This window comes from Betta splendens, chromosome 21 (assembly GCF_900634795.4).
Source record: "Betta splendens chromosome 21, fBetSpl5.4, whole genome shotgun sequence".
NCBI classification, from domain to species: Eukaryota; Metazoa; Chordata; class Actinopteri; order Anabantiformes; family Osphronemidae; genus Betta; species Betta splendens.
In genome coordinates this window covers 1,229,635-1,241,848 of record NC_040899.1, presented here as the reverse complement: position 1 = coordinate 1,241,848, position 12,214 = coordinate 1,229,635, and the positions used below count along the sequence as shown (strand labels likewise).

The 12,214-nt window shown below is 46.5% G+C and overlaps 2 protein-coding genes across 2 annotated transcripts; one reads left to right on the top strand and one right to left on the bottom strand.

Moving 5' to 3' along the window:
• The first annotated feature begins 78 nt into the window (after positions 1–78).
• lcp1 (lymphocyte cytosolic protein 1 (L-plastin)) lies at positions 79–7,746 on the top strand. The gene is made up of 18 exons (XM_029135717.3): positions 79–1,056; positions 1,179–1,318; positions 1,664–1,778; positions 3,687–3,762; positions 3,882–4,030; positions 4,105–4,228; positions 4,367–4,499; positions 4,574–4,655; positions 4,744–4,909; positions 5,012–5,154; positions 5,253–5,348; positions 5,430–5,625; positions 5,706–5,784; positions 5,893–6,007; positions 6,076–6,209; positions 6,472–6,592; positions 6,668–6,792; positions 7,138–7,746. Exons 4-18 carry the CDS (start codon positions 3,696–3,698, stop codon positions 7,268–7,270), a joined length of 1,863 nt encoding a protein of 620 aa, XP_028991550.1. The 5' UTR covers positions 79–1,056; positions 1,179–1,318; positions 1,664–1,778; positions 3,687–3,695; the 3' UTR covers positions 7,271–7,746.
• A 337-nt stretch (positions 7,747–8,083) lies between these two features.
• On the bottom strand, positions 8,084–11,533 carry cnot11 (CCR4-NOT transcription complex, subunit 11). Its single transcript, XM_029136357.3, has 7 exons — positions 10,866–11,533; positions 10,364–10,528; positions 10,081–10,233; positions 9,180–9,382; positions 8,825–9,027; positions 8,589–8,685; positions 8,084–8,498 (listed from the first exon to the last, which is right to left on the bottom strand). Exons 1-7 carry the CDS (start codon positions 11,185–11,187, stop codon positions 8,301–8,303), a joined length of 1,341 nt encoding a protein of 446 aa, XP_028992190.1. The 5' UTR covers positions 11,188–11,533; the 3' UTR covers positions 8,084–8,300.
• Positions 11,534–12,214: the final 681 nt, after the last annotated feature.

Below are 12,214 nucleotides of genomic sequence, written 5' to 3'. Positions count from 1 at the left end.
GGCCGTGCCGTGATTGGCTGGATTATTGTTTATGTTTACGTCACGCGAGCTTTTCTTTTTGTATTAGTAAAGTTAAGGTATATTGGTGCGCTCTTGCTCCTTTGTGTGTTTGCGGTAAATGTTCTGTGCGTTTAGTAGAGACATTGCGGTAGGTTCTCTTGAAATGCACCTGTATTGTGTAGGTGCTGTTTATATGACTTGCTTGTGCGTCGACGGAGCAGGATTCTTCTTTTACATAAATAAGCGGCCAAGTTCGTGACCAAAGACTTTACCAATACGTTTATTCTTTTCACAAAGACCTCGCAGGAGTTGCTGCGCTCAACAATATCAGAAATCCAGAGTTAACGAAGTAAAAGTACACGAGTTAAATGTGCTTCAAAGTGTCAAGATAAGACAACAGGAAACTCCAGATATTACAATATTTATCTTAAAACCACAAATGCAACTCTGGGCATGTATCTGTCAAAGTACACTCAAGTTTTATTTATTTTTTTATATATTAATATCTGACTGGATAAGATACATAAAAACCAAGAACATAAGTACAGTATAAAAGGGCAGTGCACAGAACGGAGCCACAATGAAAGAGAAACCATCATCTGAGACGCGGTGGAGGATAGAGAGGTTGCAGAGTGGACACACTGGTTCCGTGGCTGCTGCTCACTGGGAACCATCAGCAGAAGAGCTGTTGCCTGTGAGCTGGACTCAGGTTGTAGTCAAAAATCAGTCGGATTACTCAGATGAACGTCTCACTGTGGAGGTTATTCACTTTTCAGTTTCATTTGGACTGTGTAAGTTCACGTGGTCAGAGTGAAGCTGCCTGGTTCCAGGTCCTCAGGTCCTCAGGGTCACATGCGAAGCAGTCCGGACCGGGTCCAATAGGTGCGATGGCCCCATGGCTCTGCTTGGAGGGATGAACACCCCTGATGTGAAACCCTGCTCCTCAGCGGTGCCTGTGGAGGCCGTCTCCTCCTGTTCACTCCCATTTGTCCCTGTTTGAAGTGATGCTGAACAGAAGACACAAGCGCAGCTGTCTGACAGGACGACAAAGTGATGGTAAACTCCCACTCACTCAGTTGCATGTGCTGGTACCTTCTCACTGCTGCGTGTCTTTTCTATGTAAAAATCTGCTTTTACACTGAACCCTAAACATTTACTGATGCTGTGTAACATCACAGCTGCTCCAGTTTAGGGCCACCACTGTTCACTCCCTTTGCGTCGACGTCCTTTGCTTTGGATCCGTACGCGTGTCTGGTTCACAGCTGTACCAGAACGTCTGTCTCCAGAGTCTCAACCCCAGCACTTCATCCTGCTGAAGGTCAGTACCAGGAGACCCCAGGTGTACTTTGGTCGAGTCCAGTGTGTTTCTCCTTTGACTTGTAGCATCTAATGCTGTGAAGCTATTGGTTTTCATCAGCACTGTGCTGAACAACGATAGATGACGTCTAGAACCTGTGAAACATGAGCGCATAAAGTGTGCGGTTCAGAGCCCAATTGTCATCCTTCTACCTCTACGTAAAACATGAGACGTGTCTGTGTGTGGGTGACGTTTCCATCTGCCCATCATGTGGCTTCACCTTGACTTGCCGCCAGCTCTCATTGCCTTATAAAGACAAAACTTTCATTCCTATTTCTGAAGTGTGTGTCACTTCCTTCTTCCTAGATTTGAATATGTGCGTTGCGTTGTGGCCCTGCGCTCAGTGTGACGCCCGTCGAGCTGTGAGCAGCAGCATAGAGACGACGATACTCCTCCAGGCCCAGACTTCACCTCACCTCAGGTAAAGAGCCACGAGTCCAGTTGTGCTGAGAACACAGCAGGTGTCTGCGAAGGCATCACTGTGGGAAGAAACACTGCAGAGACTGATTTGATTCATTCTTGTTTAGTTGACAACAAACTGAGAAAGGGTTGGAAACAGTCCGTAATTGTGTGGTTGCATATGTTACAGCACAAGCGATAGTACATCAAGTTAGATCGCTTGGTCTTCACCGTTGGTAGATTTGTCCAGAAACCTGCCTCGCTCACATCCTTCACTGCTGCATGTTGAAACGGGCAGTTTAAACCTGAGTGAGGCCTGCAAGGGAGGAGGAAGAAGAAGCTAAACCACTGCAGCGAGCTGAAAAGGAAGTTTGTGGTTAGCTTTACTTCAACTGCAAAAAATCCCTCTAAGGCGAGCGAGAGAAGCGCGAGGCCAGGACGGGTGTGAGCACACAGGGCCTCAGGCTCCGAGACGATGGCCGAAAGGTGAACGCTGAGCAGCAAGTAACGCACCAGGACATGACTGTGGTCACACCTTTGGGTACGACGAGAAAGTCGAATTTTACGATTCCAGATGAACAATACAAAAGAAGCTAATTGTGCCAGATTGAAGAATGACTAGTGAAGTTCGGGTCAGAACTTCTCCGTTCCCAGTGTCTGTGGTTCTGATGGTCACACAAGCCAACAACACGTTCAACCCTATGGTTTAACGAGGCCAGACTTTGACTGAGGGGCTGTGTTTGACCGGCCCACGCCAGGCAGCAACATTTACCCAGTGGTGAAGTGTCTGAGTCACTGAGTCGTTTGGACTAAACCAGAAGTGAGCTGAAGGTCGCTGACGGTTTCGCTTCTGCTTCTGTTGGAGCCGAGCTGCTGAAGCTATTTCACACTTGAGCCACATCTTGGTTGTGAGCTGCAAAGACGCGTGCGTCTTGAAAGAAGGTTTAGGAAACGATGATCCAGCTGAAACTGGATCTATACTCTAAACACACGGCTAGGACTAGGACTGGATATTATATTAGCAGATAGCTCAGTTCTTTATTTGAATCAACCTTCACACTCTGAACTAAATCTGTTTATGTAAGTGAAATCTAACGGAACAGATGTGACCATTTTCAGCTGCTGCTGCTGCTGCTGCTGCTGCTGATGGGGGTCGGGTGCGAGTCACTGGGGAACCAGCACACTGGACAGACAGGTTCTATAGTTTCAATTAATGCGGACATCAAGTCTGAAGCCAGTAGATCCAGTTTATTGGTCCACTTCCTTCTCTGCTACATCACCTTCCTGTTCACACCTCGCAACTAACAAGCGGGCGGGTCTGAAGTAGAAGCTGCTTAAAAGGATAGGATGAAAGCAGAAGCTCTGCTTCGACTCAGCTCGGCTCTGGCAGAGGATCCAAACACTGCAGCGTTACACACAGCTTTACGGAGGAGAGCCTGGAACTATGACATTACATCTGGTACAGTTCATGTGTTTGTGGCATGTTGGCGTTCATTTCCCTGAAATGTGGAATCTCTGCATAATCACAAATCCGTTATTCTGATGAGCCTGATGTCGCTCGTCTGCAGTTTAGTTGTGTTTTGGAACCAGGAGGCTGTGTGGATACGTCTGCTGTGTCGTAGTGGTAATTAGTGACCTGCATAACTGGTCACTTTATTCATTGTTGCACTTTATTAATCTGTACAACTGAGAATCACATTGGTGATAAGACGATGTCTGAGTCCTCACTCATCCATCATACTGTCGACTGTTGACAGGGCTTTATGTTCTCACCACCAGGCAGCCACAGTTTGAAGGCCTGGTGCAGACAAAGCTGTTGTCTGGTACCAGACGTTCAGTCCAGTCCAGTTCAGTAACGAACAAAGCAGCACTTTAAGATGGTGTCCTGAATCTTAAAAAACCTTTAAGGCGTTGTGTTTCTTTTTGTCAGTTTCAGGTCATGGCTGCCACTGCTTCCATCTCCACGGAGGAACTGGAGGAGCTTAGAGAAGCTTTTAACAAGATTGGTAAGAAACCAACAGTTACTGACTGGTGGTTTGAAGGTGTAGAACATGGTCAAAGTGAACCAGCTTCAGCGTCGTGTATAAAACCCGGAGACGATTATTGTGTCTCTGGTCTTTTACAGATGTGGACAACAATGGATTCATCAGCAAAGAGGAACTCAACGAGCTCTTCCGAGCCGCAAACCTGGCTCTGCCCGGGTACAAGATCCGAGAGATGGTCCAGGAGTTCACCAGGAGCAGCGACCAGCTCACCTTCGACGAGTTTACTCAGGTCAGTTCAAAGGTCACGTTGCTCCAGCCAACGGGCCGGTCAGACCTTATTCTTTGTCGCTGCTTGACCTTCAGATCGCTCACAGCCTGAAGAGCACAGAGGTTGCCAAGACTTTCAGAAAGGCCATCAACAAGAAGGAGGGAATCTGTAGCGTGGCAGGAACCTCGGAGCAGTCGGGGACCCAGCACTCGTACGCAGGTGAGACGACGTGTTGAGATCACATCAGTCCACACGTAGTAAATGTTCAACAAACCAGTGTGCAGCTTTTGGAAAATACTCTCTGAACATCATATTGTGTGTTTTGTTGTTGACTAAAACCCTGTCTTGTGTGTCCAGAGGAGGAGAAGGTGGCCTTCGTCAACTGGATCAACAAGGCTCTGGAGAAGGACGCAGACTGTAAACACCTGCTGCCCATGGATCCCGACACGGACGCCCTGTTCTCCGCTATGGGAGATGGAATCATTCTGTGGTGAGTGTGGATGTAAGAGCAGCAGAACGTGTGTCGCCAACATGTTCTGAGCATCCTGATGTTTGTGCCATTAGCAAGATGATCAACCTGTCTGTGCCCGACACCATCGATGAGAGAACCATCAACAAGAAGAAGCTCACACCCTTCACCATCCAGGTGGGACCGTGGCTTCTGCTTCAGTCGACCCAGCTTCCTGCAGCTTCCATTGTCTTTACACCCTGTATTGTGCCACTGGTCTTAACAGGAGAACCTGAACCTGTCTTTGAACTCGGCCTCGGCCATCGGCTGCCACGTTGTGAACATCGGCGCCGAGGACCTGAAGGAGGGCCGGCAGCACTTGGTCCTGGGTTTGCTGTGGCAGGTCATCAAGATTGGACTGTTTGCCGACATCGAGCTCAGCAGGAACGAAGGTTTGTCAGTTTAAAAGAGCAGCGAGTCACACGTTCAGATGGGTTCAGTACTGGGTCTGTACGTCCAGCTGCTGGTCACCATCAGTGCTTCACTGTGTGCAGCTCTGATCGCTCTGCTGCGCGACGGCGAGAGTCTAGAGGACCTGATGAAACTCTCCCCTGAGGAGCTGCTGCTGCGTTGGGCCAACTATCACCTGGAGCAGGCTGGATGTAGCAGGATCAACAACTTCAGCTCCGACATCAAGGTAGCGCCACCTTTTTCTACAGCTGAGGACCGAAGCATAACTACCATGTAGTAGGCGCTAACCTGGCTCTGCCCTAAACGACGCTTGCTGCTTCGTAGGACTCGAAGGCCTACTACAACCTCCTGGAGCAGGTTGCACCCAAAGGCGAGGAGGAGGGAATCCCCCCGATTGCAATCGACATGTCTGGGATTAGGGTAAGAGACTCCAAAGGCCTCTGCGTTCGTTCCATGGTTGGTTGCAGGTTCCTACATCCCGCATCTCCTCGCTCTCTGCAGGAGAAGGACGACCTGAAGCGAGCCGAGTGCATGCTGGAGCAGGCCGAGCGGCTCGGCTGCCGGCAGTTCGTCATGCCAGCAGACGTCGTCCGGGGAAATCCCAAACTCAACTTGGCTTTTGTAGCCAATCTCTTTAACAAGTATCCGGCTCTGAAGAAACCAGAGAACCAGGACATCGACTGGAGCTCTATCGAAGGTGGCTTTTAAAGACAGTGGACAATGTTTGTGCTGTTCAGTGGCAACTGAATTCACTTGAAGAACTGATGCTTCCTTCAGGTGAAACCAGGGAGGAGCGCACCTTCAGGAACTGGATGAACTCGTTGGGGGTCAACCCTCGTGTCAACCACCTCTACGGGTAGGACACAATGTCTTTTGGCCTTAGCTCCCAGATAAAGCCCTTACAATACAAGGCCCATTACCAGAGCAACAGAAGCCAGACCTGATTTGAAACCTTGCGTTGCAGAGACCTTGATGACGCCATCGTGATCTTTCAGTTGTACGAGAAGATCAAAGTACCTGTGGACTGGGATCGAGTCAACAAGCCTCCCTACCCGAAACTGGGCAGCAACATGAAGAAGGTACAACCTTCAAATGTGAAAACTGAGTCTGGATTTAAACGAAAGTCATTTATTCATTTGTGTTTCAGCTGGAGAACTGTAACTATGCAGTGGAGCTGGGAAAGAAGCAGGCCAAGTTCTCTCTGGTCGGCATTGCGGGTCAGGACCTGAACGAAGGGAACAGAACCCTCACCCTCGCTCTGCTCTGGCAGCTCATGCGGAGGTGACAAAGCTGCTTCGGGTTTCCTGCTCTAGTATTCATGCATTGAACTCTGACACCGGACGGCGACACGATGATGGCGAGAGCTGCACATGCAGCATCTCACATGTCTGGTCTTTGTCTTTGCATCACCAGTTGCTGACTTGAATAATACTTTATTTGCTAGCAGTAAAATCAGCGATATAGAACTAAGCCTGCAGCAGAAAGCAGCTAAGGTATTAAGGTGACACTGAACCATGCACTGAATTTGTATCTGTCCTCTCAGATACACCCTGAACATCCTTGAGGAATTGGGCGATGGGCAGAAAGTGACTGACGACACCATCGTGGCCTGGGTCAACAACTTGCTCACACAGGCCGGAAAACCCACCATCTCCAGCTTCAAGGTACTGGAATTCCGGTGAAAGAAGCAGTGAGGTTGGTCTGAGGTTAATTAAACCCCTGTTCTCTTGTACATTTAGGACAGCTCCATTAGCAGCAGCATGCCAGTTCTAGACCTGATCGATGCCATTCAGCCCGGATCCATCAGATATGACCTGCTAAAGACAGAGGACCTGACTGAGGAGGAAAAACTCAACAACGCAAAGTATGTACGGTTACAGTAGTGCAGTAATAAAAAAAATAAATAAAAATGTTCAAGCTCCCAAAACCGTAAACAAGAATCGAGAAGCACCAGGTGCTGCTCTGCCGTCCCACCACATGCTTCACGTTGTGTCTGACATTAGTTAGTTGAAAGTTCTATAATAAGAAGGACTTAAAACTCAGGTTTACAGTTTGTCAGACATGAATGATGATCTGAACCACAGTCCAGGAGCCTTATCTGTAGCGTGGGCACCTGAACCACTGTTTAAAAATGTCTGCTGTCATGATTTCAGAGTTTAAGTTTGAAGTCTTTGACCAAAGACATGTTTGCTCACGGTCACGTTTCCAGATACGCCATCTCCATGGCGAGAAAGATTGGCGCCAGAGTTTACGCGCTGCCCGAGGACCTGGTGGAGGTCAAACCCAAGATGGTGATGACGGTGTTCGCCTGCCTCATGGCGCGCGGCATGAAGAGAGCATGAAGAGCCCAGCGTGCCGGATGGAGCCGCAATCTGTGAACAGACTGAAATCCAAGGCAGACATTAGCTACAACCTGGATTTTGATTTTACAGATGTTGTTCATCCACAGCCACAGAACAAAACTGAAACTGGTTAAAGTTACATTTTCATTCTGTTTGGCACAATAAAACTTTTTTTTCAATAAATAAGCCACTCAACTTTTTTCTCTTTAGACTATCATAATAAAAGGGACCAGTAAAATGAAGATGATGATTAGTTAGTTTTAGCGCTGAGTTGCCTGTGACCAATGTTTCAGAGCTCTTGATGCCGATGTTATTTGGGTTGCTGCACAGTTAACTTTGCTGCAGGTTGTTTGGGCCACTGGACAGTAAACAGTTCTGACTCCTCTTTAGTGCACTACTGTTGTTTTTCAATTTCATCCCTTTTATGTTGTAGCTTTACAACAGAGCAACAAATAAACTGATTTGTATTAAAACCATTATTGGATTGTGTGAACTCTGTTTAGGATTCGAACACTTTTGTGATCCAGTGTTTCTACCAGAAAGCAAAGAATGTCATCAAATCAAGCCTAAAACTCATAATGCATCATAATGCAAACGACTTCAGATTGTCAGATTAAATATCTAGAATCATTAAAACTCTGAAGTGAATCATCAGGTAATGAAGGTTTTGAGTCTCACTCACCACAGCTGTTGCTGAGAACACCCAGCTGAGCTCAGCGCTGGGTGAAGGAGTTGTTCCGGATCTCCAGCATTTGCTGTTAAAATCAGGACAGAAACACTGACCCAATAAAATAACAACAGCACAACACAAGCTGAAAAGCAGTCCACGTGTTTAATTAGGGAAAAACCTGCAGGAGAGAACATGAGAGGCTGAATTGGGTCCAGTCAGTGACCTGTCAGCTCATTAATTCTCAACTAAGCAACTGTGTCCACGTACACGTAGAGTCCGGTTTCAAACAAAGACAAAAGTCACTGGACTGAAGCAGTCCTCATTTCTAGAGGTGGGTGTCTGAGAGCTGAGGCCACAGTTTCATTTGGCAGGTTTGGCCTCAGCTGGGTTTTCTCCAGTGTCCAGGGTCTTGAGGAGGCGGAAAAGACCAGCAGCTTCGCGGATGCGACTGAACTCGATGCAGAAAGCCTGGACCTCAATGAAGAGGTCCTGAACATTGATGATCTTGTTTCGGATCAGCGACTGGAGAAAGACGCAGACAAGACGAACCAGACGATTCTAGAAGAAATTGAGCAGAAAGCACATTCATTGTCAGCAAACAATGACCAGTCACATGTTTGTGTCCATCATTACGGTGAAAAACTGTACCTGCATGTATTTGTCTTTGATTTGCTCACAGGTGGAGATGCAATTGGAGATATAGAGATGGATGAACTCAGGGGGGAGGTCAACAGCTGTGGTCAACCTGAGGACCAGTACAAGAATCTAAAATCTGGCTGTAAAAACCTCAAAGTGCAACTGATCAAGTAGTTCTTTAACTCACTGGTTTGAGTCTGGTTTAAAATAATGATTTCATTGTGTGTCATTGTGTACAGAGAACTAACCTGTTGACCACCTCCATTGAGTGCAGCGACATGTCCATGTTAACCAGCACAGAGAAATACTCTGTGATCTGGCTGCTCTGCATCAGCTTCAGCAGCATCTCGATAGCCACCAGTGGGTTGTTCTCCACTAGGTCGGGCAGCTTCGCTGGGGACAGACCAATGTGATAAACCAGCTTTGGGTCTTTCTCCAGCTCGGCCAGCAGCTGCAGAAAGAGAAAGCGAGAGAGGAAGGGGGAGCTTAGCAACAACATCCACCCATCGTTTACAAGTCTGCCCCACAAACCAGGTTAGTTATGTAGAAAAAAAAACTGTAGCATTGCTGCAATGGCTGAATTAAAGGCCTGAATTCACCCACCTGTGACTGCTGCTGAGCTGACAGCGGACTCTTGAACGCCTTGGACATGATGCGTTTGATTTCCATGCCAGTGCTGTTCTTCACACACATGGAGCGGTCCCACTGAATGCTGTGATCCGGCTCGGTTGGGTTCAGCCATGCCAGCTCGTCCTCGCACACATGGAGAGGTGGCGAAGGCCGAATAAACTCGGGACGAAAGTGGCCTGAGGAAAAAAAACGTGACCGGCAGCTGTAATATGTGACCTCACAGTCAGGATGCGAACGGCTATTGCCCACTAATGTTTGCTTTACTATAGTAACATCACAAGCATTGACTAAATAATATTAAACACAGGTGTGTAGATGTTTTCAAGCTTATGCTCAGTCTACGCATTTAAAACCTGAAAACAGCTGTGTTTTACATGGAGGAAGTGACAGACGATAAGCAACAAAGGCCCCGCGATGGGAACCAGCTTGTGTTGAAAGATATCAGACACTCACTCACACAGTTTTACTCAACTTTTACTAATTTAACTGATTTGAGGCACCATAGTCGCTGCTCTCAGTGATCTAAAAGCATTGATTATGTAAAATTCTACAGACCACTAAGACACTGCACACTCATCGCTGTTATTACAATAACCATATTACCACCAATGTAGAAAAATCTCTCATTATCTACAGTGTGTAGTAATTATGATGTGCACCACCTCTTTGTGCAATACACCATGCATAAATGCTGTAAATATTCTGTTTTTGTATTTTTTTTAGTTTTACTCGAGTGCCTTGTGTTTTTGTTGTTTTGCTTGCACAATTTAATACTGTTTTTGTTCGTATCTTGTTTCTGCCTGTTGCTTTTGTTCAACGTTATACCACTGCTGCCAACGAAGGAATGTCTCCATCGTGGGATTAATAAACATACTCTCTAGTGGAGGCCGAGGTCCTGTCACCAGGGACTCTATGATCTGATTGGCCACTGAGCTGTCGAAGCCAGAGTTGGATGAATCCGGGTCTGGATCATTAAGGATGCTGGGGAAGCTGGCCTTGCTCTGAGTGGGCAGCTCCGACTGACGCTCTGAAATAGTAACGGAAAAATGAACCAAGACTGAGGAATCTACTGATACTCAAGAACACAACAACTGGTCTGATGATGATGATCCTCCACAACGAGGTGGATGTGACACACTGGGCCAGTGTTTACGGACCTGCTAAGGCCAGCTGCAGCCCGCTGATGTCTACAGACTGGGGCATGTTGCCGACGTCCATGCAAGACACCTGTCTGGGTGTCTTCTTGAACAAATCTCTGGGTGGCGCCAACATCAACTGAGACAGGAAGAACTTCTCTGGCTGGGTGATGGGAGGCAGGAAGCCTGGACAGATCAGAGACATGTAGGTGAGAGAAGTCCTTGTTTTTACTCGGACCCGGTTTCCATCCGAGTGACTTTCTTCAGAGACATTGTGCAGAAAGTGTTTCTACCACAGGCACCAAGTATGACATTTTTGGGTCATTGTTCTACTTTTCCCTAAAGTTCCTATAGTATCCAGAACATCAGAAATCAAACATCCACAACATAACTTCAAGATCTTTCTAGGTTCAATTGTAAAACTTGGTTCATGTTTTAAATAAACTCATTAGAAACAGACTAAAGCTTCATACAAAGCACTGGTACAGTACAGTCCAACAGTAACAAAGTGAATCAATCATACCGGACAGAACCTTCTCCTGCTCCTCGCCGGCAGGTGAAGGGTTCAGCAGGTGGGCGAACACGGCAGCGAACGGGTTGGCGGCCAGCGGCTCGGTTCGGTACATCTCCCACAGCAAGTACAAGGCGGTGAGGCGCTGCGGGGAGCTGGGCAGTAGGTCCGGCTGCTGAAGCAGCATAACCAGCACCGAACCCACCCTGAAGTGCTCCGCTTTGCCGAAGTAGTGATGGAAGTGGGTGGACAGTGTCTCGAAGGACAGGTTGGTGCAGGCGTCCTCCGTGAATATGTTCAGCAGGTTGGTCAGTTCCTTCGGAGCCAGAGTCATGTTGGTTCCGGTCTGTACGGATCAACGTTCTTATAAAACGGTGGCTCCACTTAATGCAGCGAATAAATCATGACTGCTGCAACGGACGCACAGTTCCACTGAAGAAGCGTCAGTTAGCTCACAGTTAGCTTAGCAGCGCTAACTGACAAAAACCAGCAGACATTACTAAAACGCCAAAAAGAGATCAACAGTGATCGCGAACCAGCGACATAATCTTTTTACAATGCCAACGTACATCAAAAATCTAAATATTGTAGTTTGTTTAAGCGAATGTTAAACACACGTCTAGCTCGTTAGGTGTTCATGTCGGATTTGAACCTTTAGTTGCACTGCATCATGGGTAATGCAGTCCCGCTATTTCAGACGAAAACAGAAGTCTGGGCTAATTCTTTAAACCATTTTAGTCAAATATTTACACGTATTTAGGTCAGAGACCACCAAAATAACAATTCTAACTGCAAAATATGAGAAATACTAATAACTATAAATAATAATAATAAACTATAAATAAATAATAACTTCGCCTGCCCGAATACTTTACCCACAACCCCTTGCTGTATGAGTGTTTTTTAAGCAACCTTTATTGAAAATAGAATCATACACGTACAAGTACAAAGAATTAAAAATGGACACAAATAAAAGATATTTAAACTGCAGAAAACACGTTTAAAAGTTTAAAGGTTACGTTTAATTACGCTTAACCTCCATTCTTAGCTCAAGTGTTATTTATAATTACAAAGTAATTTTAAAAGTTAAAGTTAAAAAAAATAATTATTTTTGCTATAAAGGCACAAGAAAAGAATAGGAAAACATAAGAGGGGCGATGTTAAGAAGGTGATGAGTGATCTTACTACTGGAAACGTTCACAACATGAATCTAAATAAAATATCTATTTATTCAAATCTAGTCTTTGTAGCATGGCCATGTGGCCTTATAGTTCAGTAGGTAGAGCATCCCCTCAGGGAATGGGTCAACATGCAGAAATTAATGGGGAGGTTAACCTCCCAATGTGGGATCAATAAAGTTC

What these genes read in the sequence shown, in the direction of transcription:
- lcp1 (XM_029135717.3), top strand. Translation starts at nt 3,696, where the DNA reads ATGGCTGCCACTGCTTCCATCTCCACGGAGGAACTGGAGGAGCTTAGA. An exon ending in TGGGCAGCAACATGAAGAAG is followed by an intron (nt 6,008 to 6,075) that starts GTACAACCTTCA and finishes TTTGTGTTTCAG; the next exon opens with CTGGAGAACTGTAACTATGC. An exon ending in CTCTGGCAGCTCATGCGGAG is followed by an intron (nt 6,210 to 6,471) that starts GTGACAAAGCTG and finishes CTGTCCTCTCAG; the next exon opens with ATACACCCTGAACATCCTTG.
- cnot11 (XM_029136357.3), bottom strand. Translation starts at nt 11,187, where the DNA reads ATGACTCTGGCTCCGAAGGAACTGACCAACCTGCTGAACATATTCACG. An exon ending in GCTGCAGCTGGCCTTAGCAG is followed by an intron (nt 10,234 to 10,363) that starts GTCCGTAAACAC and finishes TTACTATTTCAG; the next exon opens with AGCGTCAGTCGGAGCTGCCC. An exon ending in TCAATGGAGGTGGTCAACAG is followed by an intron (nt 8,686 to 8,824) that starts GTTAGTTCTCTG and finishes ACTGGTCCTCAG; the next exon opens with GTTGACCACAGCTGTTGACC.